This window comes from Coregonus lavaretus, assembly GCF_964263955.1.
Source record: "Coregonus lavaretus genome assembly, chromosome: 38".
Classification (NCBI taxonomy): domain Eukaryota; kingdom Metazoa; phylum Chordata; class Actinopteri; order Salmoniformes; family Salmonidae; genus Coregonus; species Coregonus lavaretus.
Window position 1 is genome coordinate 6050489 of NC_140025.1, and position 16043 is coordinate 6066531.

The 16043-nt window shown below is 44.1% G+C and overlaps 1 protein-coding gene across 1 annotated transcript; it reads right to left on the reverse strand.

The window, feature by feature from the left end:
* Positions 1-2046: 2046 nt before the first annotated feature.
* On the reverse strand, positions 2047-5017 carry pnpla4 (patatin-like phospholipase domain containing 4). The gene is made up of 7 exons (XM_084154959.1): positions 4934-5017; positions 4414-4608; positions 4204-4298; positions 3169-3304; positions 2827-2892; positions 2553-2705; positions 2047-2331 (listed from the first exon to the last, which is right to left on the reverse strand). Exons 2-7 carry the CDS (start codon positions 4597-4599, stop codon positions 2200-2202), a joined length of 768 nt encoding a protein of 255 aa, XP_084011085.1. The 5' UTR covers positions 4600-4608; positions 4934-5017; the 3' UTR covers positions 2047-2199.
* Positions 5018-16043: the final 11026 nt, after the last annotated feature.

Consider the following 16043-nt stretch of genomic DNA (forward strand, 5'->3'; position numbering starts at 1 on the left):
TCCATGGCCCTGTAATCACGGCGGCTGATCATTATTGGATCCATCCACAACAGAGATTTTGGCAGTGATAGAAGCCAGCTGTTTATCTTGTCTTTGACTTGGGCTTAGGTCCCAAATGGCACCCTATTCCCTACATAGTGCACCACTTTTGACCAGTGGCCAGGGCTCTGGTCAAAAGTAGTACACTATATAGAGTGCCATTTGGGACGTAACCCTTGTGTTGGCTTGGCCACTGGTCCATCACATCCAGCCCAGCCTCTCTGCTCCCGGACGCCAGAGAAGTGGAGCGCAGCACAGCGCTGCATGGACAGGCCTGCCAATGCACATGTGCACCTCAGAGATATGGCACCCTATTCCCTATTTAGTGCCCTACCTTAGACCTGGGCCCATATGTCTCTGGTCAAAAGTAGCACACTATATAGGATATAGTCATTTGGGATGCAGACAGAGATACCCAGCCTCCAAAACTAGTTTGTTTACCCTCCAGTCACAGTCCTAGGTTTAGGATCGGGACATGGGGAGGATGTTATTCTTGAATTGAATGTTTGTGTGACCAAGTGCAATACTTACCCCACTCAGCATTATTTGCATGGTGCAAGTGCAACAGCAATGTCTGGTAGGACATCTGATGATCATATTGCTTACTTTGCTTTTTCATTTGGTATTCAAATGAATGTAGCTGCTGGACTTTTAAGGACCTCTCACCGTTGAAGGATATCGACATAAATGCAAGGGGTGCAATCATAATGCAAAGCCTTTTTCCAATAAACTGCACACACACGTAACTGTTTGCAGGTGTGTGCTTTTTAGACAGAGGAGAACATATTGTAGTAGGCAGTGGAATAATGAAGTGTACAGATGCGTCTTTTAGTTAGGACGTTTCCTGTAGAATAGCCCCTCTGGTCGTCTGGTGTTATTTAGAGTAGCGTTTTCCTCAGAGAGGAGAAAACCTAAACCATATAGCCAGGGAATCTATGTCCCCAGGTGTTCATTAGGACTGTGGACAAAAACTTGGCTCATTATTAGCAACAGCAGGGAGGCTGGATAGCAGTAGGAAAACACCATGGGCACTTCACTTTAGTGTGTGGATGGTAAATCCTGTTTACTTACAGGACTGTATGGCCTAGTTGGTGATGTACAACTGATGTACATTTGACACATTGATTGTGATCCCATCCAACAGATCATTTTATGATTGCACAAAAAAATGTCAGTCATTGTGTGTTTTCTGATCAAGCTAAATCTCAGCTCTTTGCCCTCATGCTGATGAGTGTGTAGTGCGAAACATGTTATTTATCTCAACTCATCAAAGTATTTTTGGACAATTAGGCTTTTATCAGTCACATTGGGTAAGTAGTTATGATAATTCAGCCTTGTAGTGTTAATATATGCTGATATGGTTCTTTGATGTTTTGGGGTTAGAGTATTTCAGCAATTGCTACTGGATTTGAAAACAGTGAGTCATTTTAACAGAGCACATTTTTCCTTGGTTTCTATCCAGGCATGAAGAAGAAGCAGTATCCTCAGAAGATCCGGAGAGAGGTGTCTATAGTGAGTGTGTGTGAGTTCAACCACCGTAAAAATAATGATCTTTAATACAGTGCACGTCGATACCTAAGACCCGGAGGAAGTTAAATGGTTCCTCAGGAGGAGAGAAGAACATGCGGAGTTCAAACAACCATTTCTATGGTAACATCAAAGGGGTACTCCATCCTTGTCCTGGAGGAGCTGAAGGACCTCTGCTAGGTTAGCGTGACGCCACTGCCCGTTATATTATGTACTTCTGTGAAGTACCCTAGTGATTTCCCCACCGCCTGCCACTACTGGCTCAGGGGTAATGGATCGCTGCTGGAAATTGATGGTGAGGCGTGTTCAAAGACTGATTTTCATCAAGGAAGTCCATCAAGGCCTAGCTACCTCACATCAGAGATATAGTTACACGCAGTTGGCTGATATTCCAACGTCTCCTCAGATTATAGTGTAGTTATTACTGTTGATTTTATGGGCTACAGTGGATTTGCAGTGAATGTGCAAAGAGCAAATGATACATTTTACTTACATTATTTATTTAAACAATCTATCACACTTCAAAATCTAAAATAAATAATTTGATTTCACCATATTTAAATGTAGTAAAAACACTATAAAAACACTGCTCTTCTCCAAATAATACAAAAAATACTCAATTGAAATACAATCCTACTGGATCCAGTTTTCTGTCTTCAGAAACCTCACTGCATCGTCATGACCCTCTTTACAATACTGGTTCATCCTTTCCTCTAATGGAGGGAACAAGGACTGGTTTAACCTAATGATGTTCTCCTTGGAAAACTGAGGGATAAAACAACACAAAACATCAACAAAAACGTCTGCCAAATCAAACCAATTTACATACTGCAAAAGAACTGTGTCTAGGCAGCCACTAAATTACAGTTCCGCATAACAATGCAAAATGATGTGGAAAACCATACAATGAATGCAATGCACACTTGTCGAAGATGTGTACTGTCTGTATCCCTGTGGATATGTAATCAAACAGTGATGATACTCACCATTACGTCCATGTTGGCCAGTTTGAGGTGGAGGTTCATGAGCCCTCTGTGTTTTGGGCAGATATCTTGGGGACCAGCGAAGGGGGAGACTGTGATGGTACGTCCCTCTGGCAGGATGGGGAGACTATCCGTGAAGCCCCCGTCAATCCATTTCTGAAGGATATGTGTTACAGTTAGTTTATTGATTTTCAGTTATAAACAAACAGAAAGTAACAGTAAGCTCGTAATGGATAACATCCATTGGTTGAGTTTGAGATGCAGTTAAAGTTATTACCTGTCCTTGCCATTCTACCGGTTTGATTCCAGCATAGACAGGCACAAAACTACTGGCCAGGAGTGCCTTAAATTAAAAGAAGCAAATGAATTCGGTAAGAGCAAATCCTAAAATATGTAGTGAAAGAGATTTGTAAATGTTCCTTCACCCACACATATTGTAAGATATGAGTTGCTCAGTCACTTGACTGGCTAAAACACAGAACTGACCAAACAATGCAGTGTATCAGGGGGAAAACAATGGCCATGCTCCTCATAAACATTTACGACAACATTTTGTGTTAAAGTCAAGGTTTATAGTAAGATACAGTAATATAATCTGCTCAGGCTTGTGGCAGGCTACCTTTATGAGGTCCTCCCTGGAGGCAAAGCTGGATACGATGGTGTTCTTGCCGCTTTTTGAATTTGTTATAGAGATGTGAAGGCGATTGCCTGCTTTACTGTGGGCATCGCCAGGCAGAAACTCCTCGATGCCCTCCCTGGGCAGAACAAAGGGACAGATGCTTGTTTTTCATGTTTTTAATAATTAATTTAACAACACTGTACGGCTCTGTAATAAAACATGCACTTATTACACAATCTGTTGGCTGTGTAATGCATGCACTTAATGAAGATCCAAATGCAACCATTGTTCAGTTCTATAGCCTTGAGTTTTGTTTACTCCCACACATGAATAGCTCAATTTATGATAAAGAAGGTGTTACGAATGAAAAAAGATTTACATAACACCCAGTTATCTACTGTAGATGTGGCTTTAACTCAAATAAATATACAAAACATAAAGTAAAAATGTATTCCCATTCAACCCAACCAACTGGGTCTCTGTGTTTCTGCCTGTCTAACTATGTGTGCACATATGACTCTTCTATACACTGAGTATACAAAACATTAAGAACACCTGCTCTTTCCATGACATAGACTGACCAGGTGAATCCAGGTGAAAGCTATGATCCCTTATTGATGTCACTTGTTAAATCCACTTCACTCAGTGTAGATGAAGGGGAGGAGACTGGTTAAAGATGGATTTTTAAGATGGACTGTAAGTCGCTTTGGATAAAAGCGTCTGCTAAATGGCATTTTATATTATATTATTATTAAGCTTGAGACAATTGAGACATGGATTGTGTATGTGTGTCATTCAGAGGGTGAATGGGCAAGACAAAATATTGAATTGCCTTTGAACAGGGTACGGTAGTAGGTGCCAGGCGTGCTGGTTTGTGTCAAGAACTGCAACGCTGCTGGGTTTTTCACGCTCAACAGTTTCCGTGTGTATCAAGAATAGTCCACCACCCAAAGGACATCCAGCCAACTTGACACAACCGTGGGGGGGGGGGGGTATACTCAGTGTATAGCTCTCTCTGAGTTAGTAAGTGACTACCTGAGTGTAAGCATGAAGTTATATCCAGGAGTCACAGCTCCAAGCCTCTGGCTTCTGACATCTTTGGCAAATCTGAAGGTAAATTCTTTGACACTCTATTGGAAAAATACCACATTTATTAACCCGCAGTAGGACTAAACACAACACTAATTGAAGAAGTAGATGAAGGAGAAGAAGACTAGGATGATGATGAAGACCTTACTATCTTACCTCTAGTTTGTCTGGAGCAGTGATCATCACTGCAGCCACCAGAGCTCCAGCGGATGCCCCGGCACATGCCCTGAGAGTGCCCAGCAGCTTGTCTCCATGTCTCAGTATGGCTCCACATGCACCCAGCTGGTAGATACCCAGGAATCCACACGCAGCAAAAGAAAGGTTCACCACTGGCACTGTCATCTCTGCCCTCTATAAAGAGAACATAGCTAGCATTATTCATTGAATAAACGATGAGGTTAATTGACAAACATAGCTACTGTAACTTCACTAGTGAAATATTGTTTAAAAGCACAGTGGGATTTTGTAGCTAGACAACTGCATGTGGCAGGCAGCACTCGTAAATCTGCTTGTGGGCAACTGTAGTAGGCTAGGCTAAACAACATAGCTAGGCTTATTCACTGATTATAGAGACAGTCGAACTAATACTGTAAACTGCAACAAGTAAGTCACTACACGTTAATAACACGTGTAGCATTCAAGGTTTATCTACACACACATGAAAAAGCTTCCTTACCGTTTATGGTCGCATTACGGTTTTAGAAACAACTGCTGTACACTAAAACTGCTTGCTCTGCACTGCTTTACAAAGATTGATGACAATGTAAAGAATTGTTGGATCCGTGCTTTACTTCCGGGGTTTCCGTGGTGTTTCAAAATAAAAGCCCTAGAACGATTTACAAAACTATCTGCTGAAATTGACTAAACCTGTAAGAAAACATTGGGAAACCTGGACTGGTTTACATTTGTGCAATGAAATGTGAAATATCTACTGAACAAATTATTCTTTGACATCTATAGCAGCAGCTGAGCTACAGTAATGCACATTTTTCAGAGATGTCCCGGTATCTTACAGCGCATGTGTTCCCTGCCCTGCTTGGGCCGTTTGCGAGCCACGCATATACACCTTATGACTTTACACTCTTAAAACTTTAGCCTCACAGTGGACGCGTCAAAATACACATAAATCCTAGCAGTCAAACACGGAAATGGTTCCAATAGTTTTTTCAAAATACATTTTTCCCATAGGGGAGTTTAGAGCCACTTCAAACAAGGCCTGTGTTTCATGTAGGTTTTCCCTGGCTTGACGTTTTGATAACTGTGTAAATCTCTCTCTGACAAAGTGACTTTTATCAATATATTCGGCTGTATTTACTCTCAGATTCGAAAATACTAATTAGCATCAAAGTAGACATCAAGCAAGACTACAAATCCCTGCAAGCTCCGGTACGTCATCTCTGACACATTTGCTGTCAGCTAGCTAGCTACTAGCTACCTTGATCCAAAATGAAAGATATATTGAACATTTTCATTTATTTGTTGTCTTATTAAATGCATTTCAGTGGAGGCTGCTGAGGGGAGGAAGGCTCATACAGTGAGGGGAAAAAGTATTTGATCCCCTGCTGATTTTGTGCGTTTGCCCAGTGACAAAGAAATGATCAGTCTATAATTTTAATGGTAGGTTTATTTGAACAGTGAGAGACAGAATAACAACAAAAAAATCCAGAAAAACGCATGTCAAAAATGTTATAAATTGATTTGCATTTTAATGAGGGAAATAAGTATTTGACCCCCTCTCAGTCAGAAAGATTTCGGGCTCCTAGACCATCGCCAAGCAGCTTGGTGAGAAGGTGACAACAGTTGGTGCGATTATTCGCAAATGGAAGAAACACAAAAGTACTGTCAATCTCCCTCGGCCTGGGGCTCCATGCAAGATCTCACCTCGTGGAGTTGCAATGATCATGAGAACGGTGAGGAATCAGCCCAGAACTACATGGGAGGATCTTGTCAATGATCTCAAGACAGCTGGGACCATAGTTACCAAGACAACAATTGGTAACACACTACGGCGTGAAGGACTGAAATCCTGCAGCGCCCGCAAGGTCCCACTGCTCAAGAAAGCACATATACAGGGCCGTCTGAAGTTTGCCAATGAACATCTGAATGATTCAGAGGAGAACTGGGTGAAAGTGTTGTGGTCAGATGAGACCAAGATCGAGCACTTTGGCATCAACTCAACTCGCCATGTTTGGAGGAGGAGGAATGCTGCCTATGACCCTAAGAACACCATCCCCACCGTCAAACATGGAGGTGGAAACATTATGCTTTGGGGGTGTTTTTCTGCTAAGGGGACAGGACAACTTCACCGCATCAAAGTGACAATGGATGGGTCCATGTACCGTCAAATATTGGGTGAGAACCTCCTTCCCTCAGCCAGGGCATTGAAAATGGGTCATGGATGGGTATTCCAGCATGACAATGACCCAAAACACACGGCCAAGGCAACAAAGGAGTGGCTCAAGAAGAAGCACATTAAGGTCCTGGAGTGGCCTAGCCAGTCTCCAGATCTTAATCCCATAGAAAATCTGTGGAGGGAGCTGAAGGTTAGAGTTGCCAAACGTCAGCCTCGAAACCTTAATGACTTGGAGAAGATCTGCAAAGAGGAGTGGGACAAAATCCTTACTGAGATGTGTGCAAACCTGGTGGCCAACTACAAGAAACGTCAGGCCTCTGTGATTGCCAACAAGTGTTTTGCCACCAAGTACTAAGTCATATTTTGCAGAGGGGTCAAATACTTATTTCCCTCATTAAAATGCAAATCAATTTATAACATTTTTGACATGCGTTTTTCTGGATTTTTTTGTTGTTATTCTGTCTCTCACTGTTCAAATAAACCTACCATTAAAATTATAGACTGATCATGTCTTTGTCAGTGGGCAAACTTACAAAATCAGCAGGGGATCAACTACTTTTTTCCCTGGCTGGAACGGAGCAAATAGAATGGCATCAAACACACGGAAACCATGTGTTTGATGTATTTGATACCATTCCACTAATTCCAGCCATTACCACGAGCCCTTCCTCCCAAATGAAGGTGCCACCAACCTCCTGTGATGCATTTGGTCTTGTATCTTGTACAGAATACTAGTAGCAGTCAGATAATTACAATGTGCCATGAAAACTAGGCTAGTTTTTTGTTACCTGTCCAGTCATACTCGGGTTCTCAGCGCGTCCCTCAACATCATTCCGTCTCATTTGCAGCATTCAAATCGTGGTCATCGTGTGTCTGTGAATCACAACATTAAAGAAGATGAGTGATCACAGCATTTCAACAAATTGAGCCATACACAATACAATTTAAAGGAAAACTCCACCCAAAAACGATATTTTGGTATTTGTTTCATTAGTCCATTGTTGACATAGTCCCAATATGTTTTGCTTGTCAGCAATCATGTTTTCAAGATATGTAACTTTCAAAATACAGAAATCATTCCTGTATGATGCATTTTCAAATCAAAATCAAATCACATTTTATTTGTCACATGCACCGAATACAACAGGTGTAGACCTTACAGTGAAATGCTTATTTACAAGCTCTTAACCAACAATGCAGTTTTAAGAAAGAATACCCCAAAAAAATCACAAGAAAATACAATATAAAATAATACAAAATAAAAGTAACAAATAATTAAAGAGCAGCAGTAAAAATAACAATAGCGAGGCTATATACAGGGGGTACCGGTACCGAGTCAATGTGCGGGGGCACTGGTTAGTCAAGGTAATTGAGGTAATATGTGCATGTAGGTAGAGTTATTACAGTGACTATGCGTAGATAATAAACAGAGAGTAGCTACAGCGTAAAAGAGGGGGGGCAATGCAAATAGTCTGGGTAGCCATTTGATTAGATGTTCAGGAGTCTTATGGGTAGAAGCTGTTTAGAAGCCTCTTGGACCTAGACTTGGCGCTCCGGTACCGCTTACCGTGCGGTAGCAGAGAGAACAGTCTATGACTAGGGTGGCTGGAGTCTTTGACAATATTTAGGGCCTTACTCTGACACCGCCTGGTATAGAGGTCCTGGATGGCAGGAAGCTTGGCCCCAGTGATGTACTGGGCCGTACGCACTACCCTCTGTAGTGCCTTGCGGTCGGAGGCCGAGCAGTTGCCATACCAGGCAGTGATGCAACCAGTCAGGATGCTCTCGATGGTGCAGCTGTAGAACCTTTTGAGGATCTGCGGACCCATGCCAAATCTTTTCAGTCTCCTTAAGGGGAATAGGTTTTGTCATGCTGTCATGGTGTGCTTGGACCATGTTAGTTTGTTGGTGAAGTGGACACCAAGGAACTTGAAGCTCTCAACCTGCTCCACTACAGCCCCGTCGATGAGAATGGGGGCGTGCTCGGTCCTCTTCTTTTTCCTGTAGTCCACAATCATCTCCTTTGTCTTGATCACGTTGAGGGAGAGGTTGTTGTCCTGGCACCACACGGCCAGGTCTCTGACCTCCTCCCTATAGGCTGTATCATCGTTGTCGGTGATCAGGCCTACCACTGCTGTATCATCGGCAAACTTAATGATGGTGTTGGAGTCGTGCCTGGCCATGCAGTCATGAGTGAACAGGGAGTACAGAAGGGGACTGAGCACGCACTCCTGAGGGGCCCCCGTGTTGAGGATCAGCATGGCGGATGTGTTGATACCTACCCTTACCACCTGGGGGCAGCCCATCAGGAAGTCCAGGATCCAGTTGCAGAGGGAGGTGTTTAGTCCCAGGGTCCTTAGCTTAGTGATGAGCTTTGAGGGCACTATGGTGTTTAACGCTGAGCTGTAGTCAATTAATAGCATTCTCACATAGGTTTTCCTCTTGTCCAGGTGTGAAAGGGCAGTGTGGAGCGCAATAGAGATTGTAACATCTGTGGATCTGTTGGGGGTGATATGCAAATTGGAGTGGGTCTAGGGTTTCTGGGATAATGGTGTTGATATGAGCCATGACCTGCCTTTCAAAGCACTTCATGGCTACAGACGTGAGTGCTACGGGTCGGTAGTCATTTAGGCAGGTTACCTTAGTGTTCTTGGGCACAGGGACTATGGTGGTCTGCTTGAAACATGTTGGTATTACAGACTCAGACTGGGAGAGGTTGAAAATGTCAGTGAAGACACTTGCCAGTTGGTCAGCGCATGCTCGGAGTACACGTCCTGGTTATCCGTCTGGCCCTGCGGCCTTGTGAATGTTGACCTGTTTAAAGGTCTTACTCACATCGGCTACGGAGAGCGTGATCACACAGTCATCCAGAACAGCTGATGCACTCATGCATGTTTCAGTGTTACTTGCCTCGAAGCGAGCATAGAAGTAATTTAGCTCGTCTGGTAGGCTCGTGTCACTGGGCAGCTCGCGGCTGTGCTTCCCTTTGTAGTCTGTAATAGTTTGCAAGCCCGGCCACATCTGACGAGCGTCGGAGCTGGTGTAGTACGATTCGATCTTAGTCCTGTATTGCCGCATTGCCTGTTTGATGGTTCGTCGGAGGGCATAGCGGGATTTCTTATAAGCTTCCAGGTTAGAGTCACGCTCCTTGGAAGCGGCAGCTCTACCCTTTAGCTCAGTGCGGATGTTGCCTGTAATCCATGGCTTCTGGTTGGGGTATGTACGTACAGTCACTGTGGGGACGACGTCATCGATGCACTTATTGATGAAGCCAATGACTGATGTGGTGTACTCCTCAATTTCATCGGAAGAATCCCATTCAACTTTTTCACTCCGGACGCTTTATCTGGACATGGTTCGTCAACATCTTCAACAGCCGAAGCTAAGTAGTAACATTAACATGATGTCTTCTAATTGCAGTCGCTGTACTCATAATATACAGGAGAACGATCGCCTTACGGCGAGAATAGCTGTGCTACAAGCCCAGCTTCAGACGCAATCGTTAGGCAAGGGTAATTTTAGTGTAGGAAAGGAAGAAACAGCGTCTGTGCCACCAGTAAGTACAGATAGTAACGTTAGTATAAATCCCCCCGCACAGTCCCCGCAGCCGGACAACTTTCTCATGGCTTCTGGAGGGAAATACTGTTGGAATGCTCAACCGGTGTCGCTCATTCAGCCGACAGAAACTTTCAACCGGTTTTCCCCATTATGTAGCGAGTCGGAGTCTGAGTCTGAGTCTTCTCTTGTCTCTACTCCTCCCGTTACGGGGTCTGAGACGCCGAAGGCTCCCACCATTAGCTCTGACAAATTGAAAACCCTAGTCATTGGCGACTCCATTACCCGCAGTATTAGACTTAAAACGAATCACCCAGCGATCATACACTGTTTACCAGGGGGCAGGGCTACCGACGTTAAGGCTAATCTAAAGATGGTGCTGGCTAAAGCTAAAACTGGCGAGTGTAGAGAGTATAGAGATATTGTTATCCACGTCGGCACCAACGATGTTAGTATGAAACAGTCAGAGGTCACCAAGTGCAACATAGCTTCAGCGTGTAAATCAGCTAGAAAGATGTGTCGGCATCGAGTAATTGTCTCTGGCCCCCTCCCAGTTAGGGGGAGTGACGAGCTCTACAGCAGAGTCTCAGCACTCAATCGCTGGTTGAAAACTGTTTTCTGCCCCTCCCAAAAGATAGAATTTGTAGATAATTGGCCCTCTTTCTGGGACTCACCCACAAACAGGACCAAGCCTGACCTGCTGAGGAGTGACGGACTCCATCCTAGCTGGAGGGGTGCTCTCATCTTATCTACCAACATAGATAGGGCTCTAACTCCTCTAGCCCCACAGTGAAATAGGGTGCAGGCCAGGCAGCAGGCTGTTAGCCAACCTGCCAGCTTAGTGGAGTCTGCCAATAGCACAGTCAGTGTAGTCAGCTTAGCCATACCCATTGAGACTGTGTCTGTGCCTCGACCTAGGTTGGGCAAAACTAAACATGGCGGTGTTCGCCTTAGCAATCTTATTAGGATAAAGACCTCCTCCATTCCTGCCATTATTGAAAGAGATCGTGATACCTCACATCTCAAAATAGGGTTACTTAATGTTAGATCCCTCACTTCAAAGGCAGTCATAGTCAATGAACTAATCACTGATCATAATCTTGATGTGATTGGCCTGACTGAAACATGGCTTAAGCCTGATGAATTTGCTGTGTTAAATGAGGCCTCACCTCCTGGTTACACTAGTGACCATATTCCCCGTGCATCCCGCAAAGGCGGAGGTGTTGCTAACATTTACGATAGCAAATTTCAATTTACAAAAAAAAAAAAAATGGCGTTTTCGTCTTTTGAGCTTCTAGTCATGAAATCTATGCAGCCTACTCAATCACTTTTTATAGCTACTGTTTACAGGCCTCCTGGGCCATATACAGCGTTCCTCTCTGAGTTTCCTGAATTCCTATCAGACCTTGTAGTCATAGCAGATCATATTCTAATTTTTGGTGATTTTAATATTCACATGGAGAAGTCCACAGACCCACTCCAAAAGTCTTTCGGAGCCATCATCGACTCAGTGGGTTTTGTCCAACATGTCTCTGGACCTACTCACTGCCACAGTCATACTCTGGACCTAGTTTTGTCCCATGGAATAAATGTTGTAGATCTTAATGTTTTTCCACAAAATCCTGGACTATCGGACCACCATTTTATTACGTTTGCAATCGCAACAAATAATCTGCTCAGACCCCAACCAAGGAGCATCAAAAGTCGTGCTATAAATTCTCAGACAACACAAAAATTCCTTGATGCCCTTCCAGACTCCTTCTGCCTACCCAAGGACGTCAGAGGACAAAAATCAGTTAACCACTTAACTGAGGAACTCAATTTAACCTTGCGCAATACCCTAGATGCAGTTGCACCCCTAAAAACGAAAAACATTTGTCATAAGAAACTAGCTCCCTGGTATACAGAAAATACCCGAGCTTTGAAGCAAGCTTCCAGGAAATTGGAACGGAAATGGCGCCACACCAAACTGGAAGTCTTCCGACTAGCTTGGAAAGACAGTACCGTGCAGTACCGAAGAGCCCTCACTGCTGCTCGATCATCCTACTTTTCCAACTTAATCGAGGAAAATAAGAACAATCCAAAATTTCTTTTTGATACTGTTGCAAAGCTAACTAAAAAGCAGCATTCCCCAAGAGAGGATGGCTTTCACTTCAGCAGTAATAAATTCATGAACTTCTTTGAGGAAAAGATCATGACCATTAGAAAGCAAATTACGGACTCCTCTTTGAATCTGCGTATTCCTCCAGGGCTTAGCTGTCCTGGATCTGCACAGCTCTGCGAGGGCCTGGGATCGGGAGAGACACTTAAGTGTTTTAGTACTATATCTCTTGACACAATGATGAAAATAATCATGGCCTCTAAACCTTCAAGCTGCATACTGGATCCTATTCCTACTAAACTGCTGAAGGAGCTGCTTCCTGTGCTTGGCCCTCCTATGTTGAACATAATAAACAGCTCTCTATCCACCGGATGTGTACCAAACTCACTAAAAGTGGCAGTGATAAAGCCTCTCTTGAAAAAGCCAAACCTTGACCCGGACAATATAAAAAACTATCGGCCTATATCGAATCTTCCATTCCTCTCAAACATTTTAGAAAAAGCTGTTGCGCAGCAACTCACTGCCTTTCTGAAGACAAACAATGTATACGAAATGCTTCAGTCTGGTTTTAGACCCCATCATAGCACTGAGACTGCACTTGTGAAGGTGGTAAATGACCTTTTAATGGCGTCAGACCGAGGCTCTGCATCTGTCCTCGTGCTACTAGACCTTAGTGCTGCCTTTGACACCATCGATCACCACATTCTTTTGGAGAGACTGGAAACCCAAATTGGTCTACACGGACAAGTTCTGGCCTGGTTTAGATCTTACCTGTCGGAAAGATATCAGTTTGTCTCTGTGAATGGTCTGTCCTCCGACAAATCAACTGTACATTTCGGTGTTCCTCAAGGTTCCGTTTTAGGACCACTATTGTTTTCACTATATATTTTACCTCTTGGGGATGTTATTCGAAAACATAATGTTAACTTTCACTGCTATGCGGATGACACACAGCTGTACATTTCAATGAAACATGGTGAAGCCCCAAAATTGCCCTCGCTAGAAGCCTGTGTTTCAGACATAAGGAAGTGGATGGCTGAAAACTTTCTACTTTTAAACTCGGACAAAACAGAGATGCTTGTTCTAGGTCCCAAGAAACAAAGAGATCTTCTGTTAAATCTGACAATTCATCTTGATGGTTGTAAAGTCGTCTCAAATAAAACTGTGAAGGACCTCGGCGTTACTCTTGACCCTGATCTCTCTTTTGACGAACATATCAAGACTGTTTCAAGGACAGCTTTTTTCCATCTACGTAACATTGCAAAAATCAGAAATTTTCTGTCCAAAAATGATGCAGAAAAATTAATCCATGCATTTGTTACTTCTAGGTTAGACTACTGCAATGCTCTACTTTCCGGCTACCCGGATAAAGCACTAAATAAACTTCAGTTAGTGCTAAATACGGCTGCTAGAATCCTGACTAGAACCAAGAAATTTGATCATATTACTCCAGTGCTAGCTTCCCTACACTGGCTTCCTGTTAAGGCAAGGGCTGATTTCAAGGTTTTACTGTTAACCTATAAAGCGTTACATGGGCTTGCTCCTACCTATCTTTCCGAGTTGGTCCTGCCGTACATACCAATACGTACGCTACGGTCACAAGACGCAGGCCTCCTAATTGTCCCTAGAATTTCTAAGCAAACAGCGGGAGGCAGGGCTTTCTCCTATAGATCTCCATTTTTATGGAACAGTCTGCCTACCCATGTGAGAGACGCAGACTCGGTCTCAACCTTTAAGTCTTTACTGAAGACTTATCTCTTCAGTAGGTCATATGATTGAGTGTAGTCTGGCCCAGGAGTGTGAAGGTGAACGGAAAGGCTCTGGAGCAACGAACAGCCCTTGCTGTCTCTGCCAGGCCGGTTCCCCTCTCTCCACTGGGGTTCTCTGCCTCTAACCCTGTTACAGGGGCTGAGTCACTGGCTTGCTGGTGCTCTTTCATGCCGTCCCTAGGAGGGGTGCGTCACTTGAGTGGGTTGAGTTACTGACGTGATCTTCCTGTCTGGGTTGGCGCCCCCCCTTGGTTTGTGCTGTGGTGGAGACCTCTGTGGGCTATACTCGGCCTTGTCTCAGGATTGTAAGTTGGTGGTTGAGGATATCCCTCTAGTGGTGCGGGGGCTGTGCTTTGGCAGAGTGGGTGGGGTTATATCCTTCCTGTTTGGCCCTGTCCGGGGGTTTCTTCGGATGGGGCCACAGTGTCTCCGGACCGCTCCTGTCTCAGCCTCCAGTATTTATGCTGCAGTAGTTTATGTGTCGGGGGGCTGGGGTTAGTTGGTTATACCTGGAGTACTTCTCCTGTCTTATCCAGTGTCCTGTGTGAATTTAAGTATGCTCTCTCTAATTCTCTCGTTCTCTCTTTCTCTCTGAGAACCTGAGCCCTAGGACCATACGTCAGGACTACCGGGCATGCTGACACCTTGCTGTCCCCAGTCCGCCTGGCCTTGCTGCTATTCCAGTTTCAACTGTTCTGCCTGCGGTTACGAAACCCCTACCTGTCCCAGACCTGCTGTTTTCAACTCTTAATGATCGGCTATGAAAAGCCAACTGAGAGACCTGAGCCCTAGGACCATACGTCGGGACTACCGGCCGTGGTGACTCCTTGCTGTCCCCAGTCCGCCTGGCCTTGCTGCTATTCCAGTTTCAACTGTTCTGCCTGCGGTTATGGAACCCCTACCTGTCCCAGACCTGCTGTTTTCAACTCTTAATGATCGGCTATGAAAAGCCAACTGAGATTTATTCCTGATTATTATTTGACCATGCTTGTCACTTATGAACATTTTTGAACATCTTGGCATGGTTCTGTTATAATCTCCACCCGGCACAGCCAGAAGAGGACTGGCCACCCCTCATAGCCTGGTTCCTCTCTAGGTTTCTTCCTAGGTTTTGGCCTTTCTAGGGAGTTTTTCCTAGCCACCGTGCTTCTACACCTGCATTACTAGCTGTTTGGGGTTTTAGGCTGGGTTTCTGTACAGCACTTCGAGATATTAGCTGATGTACGAAGGGCTATATAAAATAAAATTGATTGATTGATTGAATCCCGGAACAAATTCCAGTCTGTGCTAGCAAAACAGTCCTGTAGCTTAGCATCTGCTTCATCTGAGCACTTTTTTATTGACCGAGTCAATGGTGCTTCCTGCTTTAGTTTTTGCTTGTAAGCAGGAATCAGGAGGATAGGATTATGGTCAGATTTGGCAAATGGAGGGCGAGGGAGTGCTTTGTACACGTCTCTGTGTGTGGAGTAAAGGTGGTCTAGAGTTTTTTTTCCCTCTGGTTGCACATTTAACATGCTGGTAGAAATTAGGTAAAACGGATTTAAGTTTCCCTTTCCTGGTTGCTTATGGCCGTATAAAGTTAATTGAGTGCGGTCTTAGTGCCAGCATCGGTTTGTGGTGGTATATAGACAGCTACGAAGAATATAGATGAAAACTCTCTTGGTAGATAGTGTGGTCTACAGCTTATCATGAGATACTCTACCTCAGGCGAGCAAAACCTTGAGACTTCCTTAGATATCGTGCACCAGCTGTTGTTTACAAATATACGTAGACCGCCACCCCTTGTCTTACCAGAGGTTGCTGTTCTATCCTGCCGATACAGTGTATAACCTGCCAGCTGTATGTTATTCATGTCTTCGTTCAGCCACGACTCGGTGAAACATAAGATTTTACAGTTTTTAATGTCCCGTTGGTAGGATATTCGTGCCTGTAGTTCGTCCACTTTATTATCAAGCGATTGTAAGTTGGCCATATGATGCTGTGTTTTTAACGTACAATATGTTCATAC